At 24.4% G+C, this 21,631-nt stretch overlaps 1 protein-coding gene across 1 annotated transcript; it reads left to right on the top strand.

Annotated features, from left to right (window-relative positions):
- Nucleotides 1-1,400: 1,400 nt before the first annotated feature.
- LOC145847764 (epidermal growth factor receptor-like) lies at nucleotides 1,401-21,376 on the top strand (the record flags this gene model as incomplete). Its single annotated transcript, XM_082953705.1, has 18 exons — nucleotides 1,401-1,495; nucleotides 2,956-3,092; nucleotides 4,606-4,763; nucleotides 4,942-5,096; nucleotides 5,411-5,482; nucleotides 6,102-6,214; nucleotides 6,324-6,462; nucleotides 7,020-7,124; nucleotides 12,098-12,221; nucleotides 13,655-13,713; nucleotides 15,432-15,580; nucleotides 15,712-15,871; nucleotides 16,130-16,282; nucleotides 16,860-17,022; nucleotides 18,184-18,289; nucleotides 20,608-20,706; nucleotides 21,006-21,066; nucleotides 21,267-21,376. Coding segments are annotated over exons 1-18 (2,136 nt in total), but the record flags the coding sequence as incomplete, so codon positions are not given.
- Nucleotides 21,377-21,631: the final 255 nt, after the last annotated feature.

Raw genomic sequence — 21,631 nt, forward strand, 5'->3', positions numbered from 1 at the left:
TTTTAATCCCCTTAGATATGAAAATTTCTGGAGATAGAAGACAAGCAGTTTTAAATTAGAAACGAATGTATCGATTTATTTACAGAAATTGATGCAAAGCATTATGTTTAGAGTTTTTACATGCTTACCAGATTTGTTTCGTACTGTAAAAAATTATTTAATCTTAATATAAAAACTTCTTAGAATATAAGTATTTTATATTCTTCTAAAATAGTTTAGTTTGAAAACATAAAAAGATTAAAACATGTGTTTGTTAACGTGCGTAGCTAATTTATTATTAATGTCGACGTAACACACAAGAACAAAGAAAAAGTTTCACTTTACTGAATGAAACATTTTAGATGTTTGTATTCGTGCTTAACTTCCCTAATATTTGTTGCACATCTTACTAGCTTAGTAGGTGCTTATTCACGCATGACTCAGTTGTTTTAATTTTGTATCTTGAAAATGAAGATTTTGTATAAATATTCACTTTTTATTATTACTTAGCTTATATTTAGCGGTTTTATGAAACTTCCTTGAACTTAGTTTCTTAAAAAGTCTTATTAAAGCAGCTTAAAATAAAAAAGAAAATCAGAATTATAGAACTCTTTTTTTAAACAGACATGAAAATTATGACAGTATTTACTGTACTTTGAGTATACTTATTATAGATTATTACATACTTTAGTATGATTCTTATCTATTTCTTTTCATTAAGCTATAGTGTTATGTAAATATTTACTTCTACCTACGTCAATAAAATTTGTTTTTATTAACCCATTAGGTGTATAATCGATTAGTATTATTGACAATATAAAATAGCTAAATATTCAAGACGTACCACATACTTTAAATAATTATTACCTAAAATTACAAATACAAATTACCCTAAAAGAGTCTCAGCTAGATAGAATTAGTTTTACTCTTACTTTACAGTGTATTTTATGTTTTTAGCATTCTACTGCTTAAAGTTTATGTTTAAACGTTTACATTTGTTTTTAATTTTTTAAAGTTAGAAAGTAGCTATTCAATATATATAAGTTTTGTATTACTAATAATTAATTATATCTAGCGAGACTATTTTGATAAGTATAAGATCTAGTAGTTTACTTTAGCTTTGTCGGTTTTGTTTAAAAGTACTATAACCATGGTAAAAATATTCAAACTGTTATATGCTAAACTACGCAAAATAAAGAAATTAGATTAAAAAGAAACACTTTTTATTGAATATTACTTAAAAAGTAAAATTATTGTCAATATAAAAAGCACTTATAACGAGATTAGAACTACTAAAAATAGTGTACGTAAACACATAGTTTTAAACATATTTTTACTTAAAAAATTTAAAGTTTATTATTTATGCCTTTTTTAACCATAAGATTAAATTATGCTTTTATTAATGAGAATTTTTTTTTTAGATTTATTTTTGTAAGCATTTAAATGTTAATTAAATATTACAAGGTGATTATAAACTTCTTGATTTTGTACAGCAACATTCAAGTTCATGCTATAAGTGAGTTTTAAAAATGTTTATTACGTTTATTTATATAGACACTATTTTTTTATTTAGAATAAAATAGTTAAAGTTTATATAACTTTCGTACCAATGCTTAATTCAAAAACAGAATGAAAAATTATCTTACCAATGTATAATGGAAGTAAGATAAGCAAAAAATATCTATATGTATTTAGGAAACAAAACACACTTAAAAATATTAAGCAGTCTTGTAAAAAAGTAAATAATTTTACTTAGTTTTAAAAAGAAGCGAATTTGTGTTTACCACTTTGTTGATAAAAGCTATTTAAAAACGTTGGCATAAAAATATTTTTTTCTAACAATATCAAAATATAAATTTTACACAAGTAATTATCTAGTTGACAAGAAGTTACAAATATCATACTTCTAATTAAATTAAATTCAGACTTTCTTTATTCTATACTTCTTAAGTTAACTGTACACTATGTTTGATTTGGAAAACAATCATTTAGTTCAATGTTTTGTTTTATAAAGCAACTTAACAAAGCTTAAACCCGTAACAATATTAAAACATTATTCTTTTTTTTTTTTTTTAATTTTAAGAACAGTAGTTTTAAAAAAATATTTGTTTGTATACTTTAATATATCTTATAATATAGTTTTAGATAGAACTATTGTTAGTTAATCAAAACAAAAAGATGATAGGCGTCAATAAACTTTGTCTTTAAGTATCTTTAACTATCAATAATAATGAATAAGAACAAAGTAAGCTTAAATTATCGACTTTTAACAGTGAATTGATTTATTTAGTAAGGTTTAGATTAAAGAAAAAGTACTGTACAAAGTACATATATTTATGCTAAACTTTTTCTTAACTTTAAATTATATTTTGATTTCGATTAAATACCACATGTTAATTAAATATACTTTTTATAGTTTAAAAATCAGAATTATGTTTTTGGTAAATATTAGAAAAATAAAAATGACAAAAGATAAAAAAGTTATTGTAAAAGTAAAAAATTAATAAAAATCGTAACAGACCCTAAACAATTTGTATTACTAAGTACCAGATATAATATGATATAGCTTTAAATGCTTATGTTCTAAAAAAGCACAGCCCGTCAGAAAATCTAAAATAATGTTTTTGCATTTGTTTGTGATGTTTAATATTTTTCAGACTAGCGGTCAATAAAACTTGATCGGCTCTACGGATTGAAAAAACATTAAATTACTTGCAAAATTATGTTTTAGTTAAAATATTTTTAGATTTTTTTTTTCAAAGTATGCAAAGTTGAGTAAAGTATGCATTAATTATATGTATAATAAAGTATTTGCGTACAAAAAACTATTTTATCTTACCACATTTACAAAAAACTACAATGTGTTAGATTTGTAAACTATTAATAAATGAAATTATAATCTTTATATAAATGTTTATATTAAATACTTTTTGGGTAGAATTAAGTTTTATAAAATTTATATAAAATAATTGACAGCTTCAAAGTTGTGTTATGGAACAAACAATGGTTTAACTAAAGGAAGAGGTCTCAGATCAGGATTTGAAAATTGTACTATTTTTATAGGGAATCTAGAAGCTACGTTTTTAGGTGAAAAAGATTACAACTTATTCCAGGTTTTTTTAAATATGTTTATTGAAACGAATGAACCTAAAGTGTAGAAAATGTTAATTATGTTATACTTATAAAAGTATAGGTTAAGGAACCTTTAACTTTAAGCATATAAAAAAAGAATGATTAATAATTTAAGCTTTCTAAAATTTTAAAGATTTTAAAAAATCTTATTAAAATCAACGTAAACTAAAATAATCAACATTGCAATTGATTGACATTTACATACTCAATGACTTAAACATAAACGTGAAAAGCGTATAAAAAAGCTATACTATAAATTAGATAATTAACCAAAATACGGCAAAATACAAGTTTAAAAAAAAATAGAACTAGATTCTCTTATATGAAATAAATTAAATATAAATTAATTAAAAAGTTAACTTTTAAAATTAATGAAAACGATATTTACTCTTTTTAAATCCATTGCTTTCAATGCTGACTATGGAAAGCACAGTCTACTATAAGTACCATTTCCTTCAGAGAGTACCTCATCATTTTATCCTTTATTTTCGTTAAGATAGTTTTTGTGGTGTCTAAGAAAGCAACTAGATAAAAATTAAAATTTTCTAAATGATAAATTAGCAGGACAAAAATGATTGTATAACAAAAGTTATCTTTTTGGTATAAACACAAATTAACAAAAGCGCAATCAATTTTTACAAAAATCTTTACTTAAACTTATTAAAACTTTACTTATTTAAAACTAGAAATTTATATATTATTATGTAAACGGTTTGATTTATAAAATTGCAAGTTTTAAAGTTAAAGTATGACTTCATTATAACTAGTGTATTTTTTAAATCCTACATAAATAGTTTTTTTATTCGTTTTTATTTGACTATCTTAATATTTAAAGAACTACAAATAAACAGTTGTTACAGTAACATTAAAACATAAACTCTAATTAAAAAATGCAAATTATTTTAAAAAGTCAATGGTAAAAGAAATTTTTGCCTCAATATAAATATATACTTTTAAAATTATGGTTAAGATACTTTATACAGACCACTATTTTTTTAAATTTGACTACAAAAAGTTTTCTTTATATCAGTACATACATACCGTTATATACTTGTCAAAGTCGGCTCTACTCAATATTCCTAGGGGTAGTACTAACCTTTAAAAAAAAAAAAACTATTTTAAGCAACTTCTTAAATAAAATGTTTTACTTAAGAATTTGTGACTGGTTTGTTTATAGTTTTTAGCTTTAACTTTTTTTAATCTTCATAAATAAATATTTTTTTTACCATTTTTTCAACTTATTTCTGAGTGATACTTTTCTAAGTTTTTTAACTAAACATTAGTACAGTAATCTTCTTTTAGGGTACGCGCTTTAGAGCTATATTGTTTTGTATTCAAAATGCAATTTTATATTTAGACTGGTATTTATTACATACACACTTCCTGATAGCAAGCTTTTTTTTGGTCGTGTTCATAGTGCTATTTAAGAGAAAGGTCACTTATACAACTAAACAACTTTATGTGTGTTATGTAATGCTGTGTAAATTTTTACAGAATGTCAAAGAAGTTACCGGCTACGTTCTTCTTATGGCAGATAATCCATCAAAGCTGAACTTAACTTCTCTTACACTCATTAGAGGAGAATCACTGCTTTCTGGAAAATATTCTCTTTACTTTATTAGCCGTGATCCTCAAAAAGCATCTTATTTTAAGTAAGATTTCTGTAATTTTTTTTTATGACATAGCTACTTGTTGAACTTTAGAAAATTAAAATAGTAAATATATTGAATACTTATAAAACAAATCTTACAAGTTTTAGTAGTTCTTAAGTTGAATAACAGTATCATCTTATCTATTTACTTTAAATTTGTTTTTTCTTTATTCAAAAAGGCTTCCAAACTTGTTGGAAATTAGAAGAGGAAGTGTGTACTTTTCGAACCCTGCCGGAATTAAGTTTTTACGAACTATAGAATGGAATGAATTTTTTCTTAATTCCACCATTCAAAAAGCAGTGTATACAAAACGCTTAAGCAATATTAGAAAAGGTGACTTGTACGTTTATAATTAAAAAATTAGTCAATGTAATTTGACTATAAGTGATAAACGTACTTGTTTTGCTTAAAAGAAAGGTTTCATTTTGCAACAAAATACGTATTACTAATAGTTTGTTATTATTAAGTTAATGTTTATTATTTATTTCGATACGTAAATACTTTTAAACTATAATTTAGGTTAGTAAGTTATTTATTCTAGTTTAATTTTAAACTAACAACTCATATAACTTTAATAAGATTATAAAATTATGAATTTTTTTAATGTTTATCAATTTGTGTCAACTTAATCTTTTTTTTATATACAGGGAGGTGTCATGCCGACTGTCCACGTAAGTTTGGGTGTTGGGGTCCTGAAAAAAAAGATTGTCAAAAAAGCTGTAAGTTTTATTTTAATTTTATTTTAAATTTAAAGTAACTTAGTTTTGTTATCTAAAAAATTTTAGTTTTTGTTTAGATTTAAATTAAAATAAAATTTTTAGAAAATCTAAATTTAATAATTTTCCTAAAGTAAAAAATAAGTTTTTTATAGAAGTCTGTTTATTAGGACCACCAACTTCATTGTAATTTTGATTCCACATTTATTTTAGATTTTAAAGTTTTATAATTTTTAAATGAATTAAAAATAATAAATAAGTTTATTTTTATTTTTCATCTTTCATAGTTATTAGAGTTTTGTCAAATGTATTTCAACTAGAGTTTAAAAAACAAAATAGTTCCGAATATTAGTAACTATTGCAATTTAAAAACTTAGACTGTCATTTTATAAAACATTTGTTAAAGGTTTCTAAGATTATCATAATACTAACGTTTCTGTACTTAAAAGTTTTTTAAGTTGTATATAACAAAACAAAAAAAAATATTTATAAGGTTTTTATTCCTCGTACAGTGACTTCAAAACGGTTCAAACTAGTAATCTTCCAAATATAGAATTCTCAAAAATATTTTTTTTAATTTCTAATGTTTAAGCTTATGTGAAAAACAAAATACAACATTAAGCTACTAAAAGCTGCAAAAAAAATTGCAAGGGACTGAAGTGCTGGGGACAAAATGAGTGCTGTCACCCACAATGTGCCGGTGGTTGCGTAGGTGGAAGGCAAGATCAGTGCATAGTAAGTCTTATTATTTTTGTAACAATGAGTTAAAAATAACTTACATATCTATTTTGCGTATGTGTTAAAATCTTTGTTCTAATATGTTTTGAAATTTATATTAAACTAGGCTTGCAAAAATGTAGTAGTCGAAGGCACCTGTAGAGAGTCTTGCGAAACTTTGACACAAAACCTAGATGCTCGTGATCATACTAGCCAAGTTCACGAATACTACAGACTATCACACCAGTGTCTAAAACAATGTCCAGGTTTAGCTTTTTTACGCTAGTTTTCAGTTAAAACCAGATTAAAAGAAATACAACAATTTTATCTTAAAGTAATTGAAAACCAACGAAGTTATTCTATTTTAAACTAATAAAACAATTTTACATAGTTTTAATAGAATAGATAAAAGTAAACTTCATAAAACTGTTTTATTACTTTAATAAGTTGAGTACTTTTAAAGTTTTGTTGTTATATACTACAACAAACTTGTTTCGTTTAGTTTTTTTAGCAAGAATTATGAAAGCTTATATTTTTTTAACTTTATTTAAACAAATATTTATCACATTTCTTTGTAACATATTTTTGATTTAATATTAACAATTTAAGTGTTTGAAAGTATCAGTCTTTTTTTTCAAAAATAAAATAAATTTGTTTTATATTTGTAAGTTTTAAGTTTTATATATGCTTCAATTAATTAAAGAGTTTGTTAGTACTTATTCTGTTGTCTTATTTTGTGTTATTTAAGTGTGCTAACTAGAAAAAATATAAAGTTTTAATAAACGATGCTTTACTTTGATAAATTATAAGTTGTTTGTTTCAGATCGGTTTCTTATTCAAGGTGGTGAATGTGTTACAAAATGTAGTGAAAAATACGAAAAAAATCAATATGGTCGTTGTGAATATTGCGGATACAGTTGTAAAAAAAGTAAATTAAGTGATTAATCTCTTTTAAAAGATTTATTAGATATTTTTTTGTTTTAATTTTATTAAATCAAATTTTTAACATATATTGTGAAGTGTCTGTTTTTATTATTGTACAGTATTTTAGGTAAGTTGAAATAACTTAAACACAAACATTGAAAGTTACTTTTGGTTATTTCGTAATAACCTTATTGCTATATCCAATAATCATGGATCGAGACTGTTTGTTTTCAAAAAACTGTCGTTTAAGATTTAATAGCAAGTATTTGGAGGTCAAAATTTTTTTTGCGTCTCTTGATTTTTTCTTCAAATACAGAGTTTATAATTTTTCACCCAGCTTTAAAACGGCTTGAAGGTGCTTTTCCATTTATACTCGAGTATTCTTTCTTTTTCGCTTCGTCATTGACTGCTTCCACGTATCACAATTTAGTAAATACGGATGCTATTAAATATACCTGTTTTAAAAATTAACATTCTAAAATTTTAAATGTAATTAAGTTATTTTAATTACAAAAAAAGTCGTTTTTTTGGACTGTCTATTTTATAACTTTGGCTTAATTTTTTTTTTTTATTCGTTATACATTAACATACTTGGGCATATTTCTTTAGTTTAGCATTTGTTTTTGAATTTTTTTTGAAGATTATTTGATATTTGATATTATACTATAATTGTGGACGGGCCATTATGCACGAAGGCCATTTTTATACGAAGTCACTTTTGCACGAAGATCATTTTTGCGACAGAACTTAAAAAATAAAGTATAAATAAAAACAAAAAAAAATATTAATAAAAAAATAAAAGTACCAAAAAAGGGTAAGGGTTAGGGGTAAGAGTGATAGTTAAAAAAAAAAATAATAAATTAATGAAAAAAATTACGAAAAAAAAAAGTTACTGACCAAGGGTAAAGATTAGGGGTGGTAATGATAGTAAACAACAAAAAAAAAATATTAATAATAACTAAAAAAATGTTTTAGAAAAACTTTAATTTTTAAACACGTGCAAAAGTGTCTTTGTAAAAAATTGACGCGTTGAAAAAGTGTCCCTTCCTGCATATTTGACACCTACCAACTATAATAATTTACTTGCTAATTGATATACAAGAATAAGATTTAATGTAATTTTTATCTTTGAAGCTTCTAAAATAATTTTTTAATTTTTATTTTGAAAGTGTTTTGCTAATAATCACTAAGTATATAAAACAAATGAGAGCTTTATAAACATTTTTCTAATAAATTGATATGTTAGAAATAAAACAAAAGAAGATTTCAGTAAAATATTGTTAATATATTTTTATTGGACAAAAAGAAAATGATTAATCCCTAATACAGTCACTTCTCGCGAATCTACGCACATTGTGTCCACAGCAAAAGTGCGTAACTAAATAAAAGAACGTTAATAACCAAGAGGTAGCAAATATACCTACTGTTTTAGCTATTTTCTTATAAGGAATTTGATTAAATAGAGCATCGTAACTTTCCCACTTTTTTTTTTATTCAGAAGATATTTTTCTTTCAAGTTGTACATATATGTGAAAAGCTATTTAATAAAAAAAAACTATGTCTGTGTAAACTTTTTTTTCTTCATTGTTTCTTGCGTATGTAAGATTAAACTTGCTTTGCATGGTATTAGAAAATGATCTTTCTTTTATATCATGCAGGACAAGTTAATTCGTAGGTTGGCAAGGAACAACTGAGCTAAAAATAAGATATTTATTAAGTTGAAATGAAACTTCATGCCATAAATTTTGTGAGGAATTTACCATTGTAACTTATTTGATTTAAAGGTACAAGAGGGCCTCAGACACCTAAAGTAGAAAAAGCAAATCAATAAAATTCAATAGGCTCGTTGTGAAACGCACAGTCTAAAAATGTAAAAAAAAAATTATTAAAAACCTATTTTTTCTATAAAAAAAAAAATCAAATTTAAAGTTATAGTAATTCAATACATACAATAAATTTACATTATTAAATGTTTTCCAAATTGTTATTTTCTTAGTTTTTGAGAACTCTAAAATGCGTAACTAAAGCAAGTGCGTAGATTTGCGAGAGTTACTGTATTGTAGATAGTAAATGCAAACGCAAAAAGTATCTGCCTTTTATTTAATGACGTGTACACTTTGCAATAACACTGACAGTCAGAGTTGCATTTCGTTTTGACATTTTTCTAAAGTTTGTAAGAGAGTGGTTAGCTACAAGCGTTTGATTAAATAAAAAACAAAAAAAAACACGCTTGAGTAAACAACTACAATCAATAAGCATATACTTCTGACAAGCATGATCTCGATCCATGAATGTTTGAAGATCAAATAACAAATTTTACTACGTCTATATCTTTTAAAAATTAAATTTGATAAATTTTTAATAAGCAAAAGTATTTTTTTAATAAGCAGTACACTTTTTCAAATAATTTATAAAATAGAATAAATCAACTAAAAAAGTTTTTAAATAGAGCAGATGAAATATCAAACGAGTTTATTTTTAAATCTATCTATATATATATATATATATCTTTTTTCTTCCTTATTTTCGAAATTTTAACAATGCCTTACGCATTTCGCCATACGCATAGTTTTGCATTTGTAATACAAATAGTGCAAATTTGTACGAAAAGTGCCAACAATATTGCATGTTTAAACTTATGCTTTAAAATGTGTAAAAATCATATTGATGGTGTACCTTATGTACTCTTTTTCGTTTTAAGTTAAAACAAATTGATATTTAAAAAAATTATTTTTATTTTATTTTTTTTAAATAAGTTTAATGAATACTAAATAAAATACTTAAATAATTTTTTTTTTACATAAATAATTTTTAAAAAGTTGAATAACACAAATTTTATTATTTTTCAGTTTTAGAGGGGTGGGCTACGTTTTTCAATCAACTGTCCGGATCCGGAAATATTTAGTCTTTTGCGGGCCGGAGCATTTTCAATCAGTTATTTTCCGGATCCAGTCGAATAATGACTTTTTAGATTCGAATCCGACTAGATACTAATTTTAAGTCGAGATCCAGATCCGGTCGGATTCTAATTAAAATATGAGCTTCGGATCCGGCCTATTTTGTTTAAAATTTCCTTTAGTATCCTTAAGGTGCTGTATATTTTAGTGTTTTACACAATATTGCTAATTTGTATAAAAATTGGTCGGTTTAGGATGTTTTCAGTAAACCATCGGTAAGCTAAAGCTTTAGGCGACATGTTTTGATAAACCATTTGAGTCTCTTTATAATGCAGCACTTAAGATAAAATACAGCCTAGTTCCACTAATTTAAATGACCACATACTTAGAATAACGAAAAACTTTTAACAAAATAATAATACTTAACGTTCTCATTTGATTTCGTTTAAGATTACAAATTTTAATGAAACTCGATAAAAGACTAAACAATTTTATAAAACATTTAGTATGATTGCGATAAACTATGACGCGCAATTTGGATTGTTTCGGTCTACTGTGACGTGATAGTTGTATTGTTTAAACTACTGTGATGTGATAGTTGTACATTTTTGACCTACTGTGATGTGCTAGTTTTAAGATTTTGATTTGCTGTTATATCTAGTTAACTATAACTAGAATCTAGTTATATTAATACAGTGGATCACTTTTTTGAATCCTTAAAATTCACAAATTTTTCTCAAGTCTGACAACTTAAGATATATATTGAGACATGTCAGATGTTAAAACAATGTTATAAATATAATTGACATTGTAATTGACAAAGGTACGTATGTAAAACATCGTACTTAAAAAACACTTTGCTTGGGGTAATTTGAGAAAACGATATTCCAACTAAGTTAGAACAACACAAAGTATTAGGCAAAATGGTATATTTATTAGAAGACTTTAATTTACAAAGTCATTTTTAGCATGTTTTTGAAGTCAAATTGTTACAGTTTTAATTTGTAAAAACATGATGCAAAGTTTTATAAAAACTTTGTAATACTGACCCTTTGCGGGTCTGTCACTTCGCTTGCGGGCCGGTAATTTTCATTTGCGAGCCGGATCCCATAAGAGTTTAAAAAACGGTTAGGGGTCGGTCATTTTCACTCTGCGAGCCGGATCCGGCCCGCGGGCCGTACGTTGCCCACCCCTAGTTAAAAGCATCATAAACCTTATTTTAGAAGTTTTAACATAGATTAAGCTACAATTTAAACAAATAAAATTCTAAAAATTATGTATTAAACCTAAAATCTTTTGGAAAAGTCCGAAGCTATACTGTTCGCGAATCTATGCGGGGACGAAGTTATGTTATGTTACTACATAATAAGGTTTAATCGTTTCAACTAAAAAAATTGTGTTTTTGTCTAGTGTACAATCTTTGTTTAAGTATAATAATATTGTTTATTGAACGGCAAAATATAGCGCTAAAAATTTGGTCCTTTTGGTTATCGAGTCGTACACCAAAAACCTTTAGCTTCTAATAAACAGTTATTTGATCTATTTTTATTGGTAATGATTAACTTTTAACGTGTGGTTTTTGTGAAATTTACAATAATATCAAATTAATAAAAAAAATAGTCATTTCATGCTTATTTTTGTCAACTAGATATTTTTAACTTTGATATCAGTTTAATTTAGTTTTTCTAAAACAAATTGGACAGAATTTTGATATGCTGTACTACTTATAGCAACGACAATTAGCGCTTAAATGAAATAAAAACATATAATATTTTATATGTTATGAACTATTATTGATCTCCAAAAAAAATTATAGGTTTAAGCTAAATGGTTTAATACATCTCATAAGTAATAAAACAACGTTGATAGATTCAAAAAATGAACTTCAATTAAATAAACAAGCAAAGTTTTGTAAAAAACTCTGCTAGGTTAGCATAAAGTTTTTAAATATGTACACATCAATCTTAGAACTACTTAATACCACTGTAAATAGATAATGCGTATAAAATTCCGAACATTTTCAATAAATTATAAATTCAGTTACCTATAGACTTGAAAACGAGCAAATTTTTTTCTATAGATTATTGTAACCCTATCAAAGATAGTACAGGACAAGTAAATTCAACAAACATCAAAGAGTTTGAAAACTGTACCGAAGTAAAAGGAAACATTCAGTTTTTTGTTGAATCATTTAATACAAAGCTGTAAGTTGAATTTTTATTTATTATTTAATACTAAAGGTTTTGTTAAAATATACAAAAAATACCATATTAGTATAGATATTGAAACTTTTACCCTCAATTTTCTTTCGTTCAAAAACTATTTCGCTAGTGGTAAAAATAAAACTATAAAAAAAACTTGTCATTTATAAAGTGTTTAAATAGCAATAAAAATCTAGTTTTCTGTCTAACTCATTTAATCTTTCAAACATTATGTTTTATTTAGAGTCAACAAAACCAAAAACTAAAAGTTGAAATAAAAATTGAATATCACTTTGTAAATACAGTTTTCTATAATAATTCAAAGTTCTAATATCAGCAGATACCTTGCAAACAGAAAATCGTTCCTTATAAATGTAAAAAATCATTTTTCTACAATAACTAACAAATAACTATGTTTTTATTAACATTTTCCATCTACCTAGTGTGCATATATTTTTCTTCAGTGGTCTACCGTATACAATTTAGGAAAAATTTAGGAAACGTTCTTAGACATCACAAATATGTTTACTTATCTTTAAAATTTACAATTAGGTTAAAGTACTTTTATTAAGTATATTGCCTCATGAAGAAACTTAAGTTGTAATAAAGTAGTTATAAAATAAAATCTTAAAATTTATTTTTATAACCTACTTTTTTTAAACATTATTTTTTATAAAACTGGAATCCTGAGATAAGCAAACAATAAAGTTGTTCATGAATCGTGAAGTAAGTGATAAGTTAAGTCATATTAAAACTATTTTAAGCAATTCTGTTATCTTTATATATGTCTTTTTTTTTACAGTTTGATATAATAAATAAAACAGTAGTAGTTTAAATACATTTGTTTGTTTACATTTCAGCTTAGCTAAAAACAATTTAAACCTGCTAAAGGTGTTTTAAAGTTAAATTGTTTTTTATTTATACATATAACTTTTAATGCTTTTTTCAACACTATTTGAATAAACAAATAAATTACCTAAAAGGAAAACTAAATATATTTTTTTTTTACTTCATAGTTTTTACGCTTAAACTATGTACAGTTTTAATAAATGGTTAAATACAAACATCGTTTTTTATCTATTTTATAAAACATATTTTTTTGTACATTGTTGTAACATAAAAGTTTTAGATTAAATCCTTTTTTTTCTTTTTTTTTTTTGTGGTTTTTCAAAAATATGTAGTCTTTTTAAGAATTTATATATAGCAAAAAGTAAGAGTAAACTAAGTTTATATATTTTTTTTACTATTATTTTTTTTAATGTTTCCTATAATAGTTTTTTTAACGCTAAATACAAAGGTTTACAATCAATACACATTGCTTAAATTGAGTTTTTAATGTTTTTTAATATTTAAGTAATGAAACCAGTAACACAAAAGTTTTTGTTTTTTAAAATATAAATTGATATAAACTGATTATCTTGAGATTTACTTTTCAGGAAAAATATCTCTTTAGAGGAACTAAAACACTACTTTCAAAGTGTTGAGATAATTACTGGTAAGTTAAGAATTTATTACCTATATATTTTGTATACATAAGTATTTGAATTCAAAATACATTTTAAATCACTAAACTACTGTAAAATTAAGTAGAGACTTTTTTTCAATATAAGTTAATTAATTGTAGAAAAAATCTGTTTACAAAAGCAGTTATCAAAATTTTAAATGTTGATTAAGAACATTCTTTGATAAAGTATAACGATAAAAGTTTATGAGTAGTTAACGGCGATTAACATCTTATTATATTAATTCCATACATTTACTCATAAAAGAATAATTTTAAGAATTATTGTAAACAAAGTCTTTTCTACATAACTTTCAACTTAACTGAAATTATTAATATATAAAATTTGTTTAAAAATAACCGTTTAGACTTAAACTGTAGAACAAAATTAAAACATATAATTCTTTTTTTTTTAATGGTACAGTTAGTAAAAAATCACTTTAAAACAGAAAAATTTGATAATAAACTAAAATTTAAAAAAACTTTTCCGCAAAAGAACAAATTAGTTGTTTTTTTTTATTAAGATTTTAAAGTTCAGAGCCTTCTTGATAGGTTTTTTTGTTTCAATATTCCGCTACATTATCTAAAAATAAACTAACAAAATAGTTGTAACAATCTAAAAAGATTCAAACTAAATATTTTTTTTAAGTGATGTTTGCTATAGAAATTGTAGTCAATAACTGGTTACATTTACTGAGTGTTTTATTTAATAAATGCTACAACAAACTCAGAACTGTATTCTATAAGAATCCTAGTTATACAAGTTAGAGATTTAGTTTATATAGCAGTAGTTGTTTATATATTTGTATTATTAAGCTACGGTATAACTGAGCTTCACAAGATGCTCCACTAATTTTTTTATAACAATAAATATTAGAGTTGTAGTTAAACTACAAAATATCGCCTACCCATGCAATTAATTCGGTAAATATATGAAATAGAATACTTAGCGATTAAATAAAAGGGTTTATTAATAAGTAGAATTGTGTCACTTCATATTAGTATAATACTATCATACTTAAATGCAGAGTCAGGCAAAATCAACAGAAATTAAAAACAGAACAGTAAAGCTTGTGTCTTCAACAAACCCTAATGTTGTTTTAATTTCAAAAAAGTTTAAAGATATTATACTTTGAAAAGATTAAAGTTGTATTGTAAACATTTTTTATTTCAACAAATACAATATGAGCCAACCCTCGAATTATAGAGCGATTTTTTCAAATTGTGTACCTGTGCTAACTTATTTTAAAGAATTACTGCTCTTGAAGACTAAATTAAGGAAAATATCCAACAAATTAAAGAATTATTATGAAATTTTAACAAAAAATACTAGTGCATTAAATTACGCAAAAACATTAGTTAGATGTTTTAGTTGTGCAGAACAATAACTTGAATCAAAAATAGTTTAGTTTATTTTAATTGATAAGGCTTGTTTTTTTAATACCTACAGTATTTTCTATTTAGTACAAATTTTGTTTTATTTTATATCGTTGTATATAGTAATAAAAAATTCAACGAATACAATACAAAATCAATATCAAACTGTTTGCAATTTAAAACTTTTAAAAATTAATTGCTTTATTATTAAACACCATAACAAATACTAATAAATTTTTTTTATTATTATTTTTAGAACTAAATATAACTTAAATACTTCTGTCTCTAAACTATCTTTTTTTAAGTTTTAAATAACTAATTATTTCGTCCAACAGGATTTCTAACAATTTACAGCTGGCATCCTAATGCAACAAGCTTTGATGCTTTTGAAAACTTACAAGAAGTCCAAGGACGGAGCCAGCGCGAAGTTTACTCAATTGAAATAGTTGATAGTTTTAAGAAGAATATTTCAGAAATGTCACACGTATGTAACTACTATGGCAATAAAAATAAATTCAATATCATCTATATTTTAAAACGTATTTTGCAACTAATACTGTTCACAGAAGTACAAGTAATAACTTAAGGCTAAATAAAGTTTATAATTTAATTTAGATAAAATCTCTCGGACTAAAATCTTTAAAGAGTGTTAAGAATGGAAAAGTTGTTATTAGAAATTTAAAAAATCTGTGTTACTACAAGTTAGACTGGAATAAGATAACTCATGGAAAACAAAATACTTCAAACGTTGTGAGAAATCTATCTGAGCAACAGTGTGAGTACTTTTGGCATTACTAATTCAACTACTTTTGGCGTTTTTATTCTAGTCTTTAATGCAAGATTCTTTCGTATTTAAATCTTTGCTCGATTATGATCAAAAAAGTGTTTAAATCTCAATTTACCGTTAAAAACTTTTATTTCACAACAAACTACAACACTTTTGCATCACTTTTTATTTAAAGCAACAAAGATTTTCTTGGAAACTAGTTCATTTATAAGGAGAACTAAGTCATTTTACGTTATTAATCAACAGGCAACTGCACAAAAGATTGTACGTTTTGTGCGGGACCCAAAAAAGAAGATTGCACTGCTTGTAAATTGTTCAAGTATGATAATAACTGTGTTGATACTTGTCCACGTACAAAGTCTCTGTACAACAAAGTTACATACAACGACAAAAACAAAAGTAAAACTTTAATAATAAAAATACAATTCGTTAGCTTTCTTTTTTATATTAACTCATCTTTTATATTGAGTTTCCTACAATCAGTAAGTTTAAATCCTAGTGAAGTAGTTTAACTTTTTTGCTACTTTTTAAAAGTTTTATTTTTAAAGATATTTTTCACATTTATAAAGTCTTTTATTAGAAAGAACCACTCTTAAAATAAGATGACTAAAAAGATAACTAAAAAATATATTCAAAAGTAAATGTATAACTTTAGTTAAAGTTCGTTTTTTTTATGTAAATTTTAGAATTTGTATTATTGTATGTTTTTTAGGGAAAACGGTAAATTTTAATCATTAAAGACTTAACTAACTATATTTGTTTGTACTTAAAAAAGGTATTAAGAACTAATTAAAAAAGTGTTATGCTGTTTATCTAGAGACCTTACTATTGTTTTATTTCATATGAAAATATCACAAATGTGTTGAATGAACAAACCGATATTAGTTTCTATTTAGCTTATATTTTAAAACTTTGTGATATGAACTACTATGAAAACTCATAAAAACCTAAGTATAAAAGCTAAATATTTTTTTAGATGTTTCATACACTTGTGGTTTATGTCATGAGTATTGTGCAGAGTGTAGTGGACCAGGTTTAAAAAACTGTACTAAGTGCAAACTTAAAGATACAGTAAGTAATGTGTGTGTAAAAAGTTGTCCACATTCAACATTTATTGACGAAAACCTTTGCAAACCAAAGTAATGACTGTACTTTATTTAACTATAAATGTACTAATGATGAAATCGAAACTACATTATATTTTTAAGTAGATTACTTTCTCAAAACCTAAGATAGCTAATAAGTAGTCATTTCTCTTGTTTCTTTTAGCTCAAAATGAAGAAGCTTTATTGCTTTTAGTTTTCTGTCTATCAGAACTTATTTAATTTTCTACAAATCGGTTTATTACTACTAAAAAATATACGTGTTCACTTACACATGGCAACATTTAATTACATCGTTGATTTTTACTTAATTCTTAATATTAGTATACTTTAACTCGACTTAAAACTAAAAAACAAAATTTAGTTTAAAAATTTTAACTAACCTTATTTATTTAATTTGAAAACTTTTAATTTGGATGATGTCTTCGGAACTGTCTTAATATAACTAATTGCGTTTTACTCTGATGAAGTAAAATTTATATATGAATATATAAAATGTAAACAGCATTAAAAATTGTGCTTAAAAACTAATTTATAAAAAAATAATTATATTTCCTTTCAACATACTGAGATGATTTTAAACTTATAGTTTCTAACTACAAACAAAACCATAGAAAAAAGCACTTTTGGTTTGTAACATAACATTTTACTTCTTCAAAATTAATGTTTTAAGATTTTAATTTTTCTATAGATTTTTTTACCTAAATACAAATCTACAGTAACTTTAGTTTTACACAAAAAAATTTAACTAGTTTTCAATCATATAAGTATATAAGTCTCATACATAAATAATCTTTGTAAAAACAGGATATAGTACATAAATTAGTAAATAACAAAAACTAAGAAACTATTTGTAAGATCAAAGTATGCTTTAGAATTTGTATAACTAATTAAAGAACTAAATAACTGTCAATATTACCATCATAGATCAAACTAAAAATTCAATTTAAAACTAAGCTAACTAATAAAATTATTATAACAGATTGTAAACCTAATGTTTATCACATGAACTACAATTCAACAACGCAGTTTATTTAAAAACGTTTTTATACTACTTTGTTTTATTTAATTTTTAAAAGCTTATATATTTCACCACTGCACTTAATGTTCATTTATTTAGTCATATTACGTTCTATCTTTACTTATTTTGTTTTACACCATTGTGACAAGTTATAATTTCTTATTTTTTTCAAACAGAAAGAAAGCAATCTTTTTCATGTTGATTATCGGATTACTTATACTTCTAGTTTTTTCGATGTTATTTTTGACTTTATATATAAAAAAGTGGAAAAAGAGCAAAAACGTATGTTTAAGTTTTAATTTTAAGTCGTTACACATAAACCCAGGGGTAAGCATGTTTTTGATAGTCGCGGGCCGAATTTCCGTTATAAAAATCATCGCGGGTCGCAGTTATAGTTTTAATTACAACATGATCTTTTGTTTTACTCTCGTTACAAACCCCGCTATTTGCTTGTCAGTTTACATTTCATTACATACCAAAGAATATCTAGTGTAACTTTTTAATTTTTTTAGTGGGCAGTATTTTTCTCTCGGGGGCTGCAGTTTGCTTCTAAATAAATATTTAAGTAATTGCATAACAAAACTCTTTTTAAAATATAACAGTTTGTTTGTTATTTTTTATATCACAATAATAACAGTTTTGTTACATTGTATAAACTTATAAACTTTAAAAATATTTGGCTATACTTATTTTGATTGCAAACTATTTGACTGGATATAAAAACAAGAAACTATATAAAGATGCCTGTTATTTTTAACCCCAAGAAAATTTTATTATTTTTAGTTGTATCATGTTTTTTTTTTTGTTTTCGAACATTCTTGTTTATAAGAATTCAGTATAGTTTTTCATGTGCTTTTCTACTAAAAAACATAGATAATTTTATTTGTCATATATTATGTGTTAGACATATAGTTTCTTGTTATGTCTACAAAAAAAGCTATCTTTAATTGCTCATAATATCTTTTATTTCTGAGCTCATAAGTATGTAATGTGTTTAAAACGGTTACATTACAATTAAATTTCCTACAGTGTAAACTCTTAATAAAATTTTTAAGTGGTCACATCTCAAAAAGTAATATATAAGTTTTTGAAAAAGTTTAAAAAAACGCTCATGTAGGTCTAACTAAATGATAAGGTTATGATGATTAAAAAGATCTAAAAAAAACATTTAAAAAAACAGAACATTTATCACTACTAAAACTTATTATATTTTGTAATTTTTAAAATTTTTTTAAACCATTTCTTAAAAATTTCATAAATTTTCAAAAAATAAAACCATGTAATTCTAATTGATAAAATTATAATGATAAAACATTTTTGTTTTCTTATAATTAATAATTTAATAGTTTATCAAGTATATAATATACAATAACTCAAAATTATTAAAATTTGAACAGTCGCCCACCCTACTTAAACATATGAAAGGATTTATATAATCTCTATTAAGACGTTAAATAACCAAGTAGTGTACGACTCGCCAACTGAAAGGTTTTTCTGTACAACAGGTCTTAGGACAAAACTTTTTGAGCTTTTTTTTGTCGTCAATAAACAATATATCACAATATTTTTAAAACCAAAAAAAAACATCTTTGAACGTCATCTGAACCAAAACTTGGACATTTTTTGGTAATGAGGAGACAAGCTAAAGACTTGTTAAACTACATGTTTTGATTATATCACTTCAATCATCAGACAAAAACTGTCGGTAGACTAAGATCTAGGTTTTGTTTATGAAACTAGTAAAGTTATCGAAGCTGAAGAAAACTTTAGTCTAATGATCGAAATTATAAAATAAAAAAGTGGAAATTGTATTAAATATTAAACTTTGAATATAGGCTTACAGAGCATAAAATTCCAGACTTTAGTTCTGTTGATGTACGCCGGTGTTTTATTTTTGTTCTCAGCATAAACGACCGAGATGTCAAGCTAGTGAACAAATAATTGCACGGAAGTTAGACATGCTGACGTCACGAACCATACCAGCAAAAAAAAGTTTCATGATAAAAGATCATAACAATTTGTAGAGTACATACAACCGCTTTCTTTGGTTAAACGGTTATAACTAAACAATTTTAATTTTCAATTAAAACAAAACCCTAGTATTAGTCTACCGAGAGCTTTGGTCTAATGATCAAAACTTGTCAACACCAACTTAATTACTTCTAGTATCAAAATTTCCAGTTATTTTTTATAGCATGTTTATACATATAGCACTTGGTTATGTACAAACTACTTTATCTTAATTTATTTAATATTTGACTATCAATTGTTTTTTTAAACTAAAACTAAATATTTTTTTACTGTAAAATGTTTTATGCTTCAGCTTTTAAAACATGTATATAAACTAAACTGTTTTTTTTATCACTATCATACTACAAAAATTATAACTTTAAATTGAAAACATTAGTATTTAAATTAGTAAAATTTTATTGTAAATTTATTTTTTTCTCTTAATATTTATTTTTAGTTTAAAGTTAGTTCATAAACAACTACAAATTTGTTTTATATATATCTGTAACGTTTACTTTTTGTAGATTCACAATATCAAAACAAAATTTGTTTTATTTTTATAATAACTCTTTGATAAATTATTTAAACAGCCGAAGATCTATAATTTCGATGACCCAGCTGCACCATTGGTACCATTGAGTCCAGATAGTGGCTTATCGCCAAACCAAGGAATTTTACGAATTGTTAAAGTAAATAAAATTTTAGTGTAAACAAAACTTGTTACTGCAAACAAAACTAAACAAAATTACAGTGAGGATACTTATTAAAGTATTGCTGTAACCATTTTCAACGGATATAACAAAACATATAAACTTTAATTAGTTTAAAAGTATTCTTGTTACTTTAATTAAGCTTATGTCATTTAAATGTAGCTGTTTTATTTATTTAAATACTGTTTTTGGTTTTGTAAGTCTTATACAGTAATAATATATTTGTTTACTAAAAAAATTATTGGCCTTAGTCTTGTAAACTATTGAGTAGTTTTTAGGACACGGAATTAAAAATAGGAAGCATACTGGGTTCTGGTGCATTTGGAACTGTTTACAAAGGTACCAAACAGTTTAATACAATCAAAAAATTAATACGTTTAGGTTCTATTATTGACACAACTATCTTAAAGTAAATTTAGTAACCGTCATAAGTCATAAACAAGTTTTCACAAAAAAATTACTATTTGAAAACTTTGCCATTGTTTTAAAAGTTGTTGCTTGAACAATATAATAATCAACAAACTACTAATTTACTTTAGGTTTCTATATTCCTGAAGTTTCAGAAAACACAAGAAAAGTAAAAGTACCAGTTGCAATTAAAGTGCTAAAAAATTCCTCTGAAAATGAAACAGATACTGAATTGCTAAAGGTTAAGATTAACATAATTTGTTATAGCTTTTAAAAATAAAATATAAATATTTCTTATCTTTTAGTTGTTAAATATGAAAACTAACTAGTAACTAATAATTCTAGTTATTATGTTACTATTCAAAAGTAAAATTTCCTTATATAACTATATGTTGTAAGTTTTGTATTTACTATAAGTAAGCTAAATTTAATCAAAAAAAATATTAAACCATTTTATTGAGTAGGTTAGCCTAACTCTATTCTTTCAGGAAGCTTT

This window comes from Thalia democratica, unplaced genomic scaffold, assembly GCF_965202585.1.
Source record: "Thalia democratica unplaced genomic scaffold, ktThaDemo2.hap1.1 HAP1_SCAFFOLD_1078, whole genome shotgun sequence".
NCBI lineage: Eukaryota > Metazoa > Chordata > Thaliacea > Salpida > Salpidae > Thalia > Thalia democratica.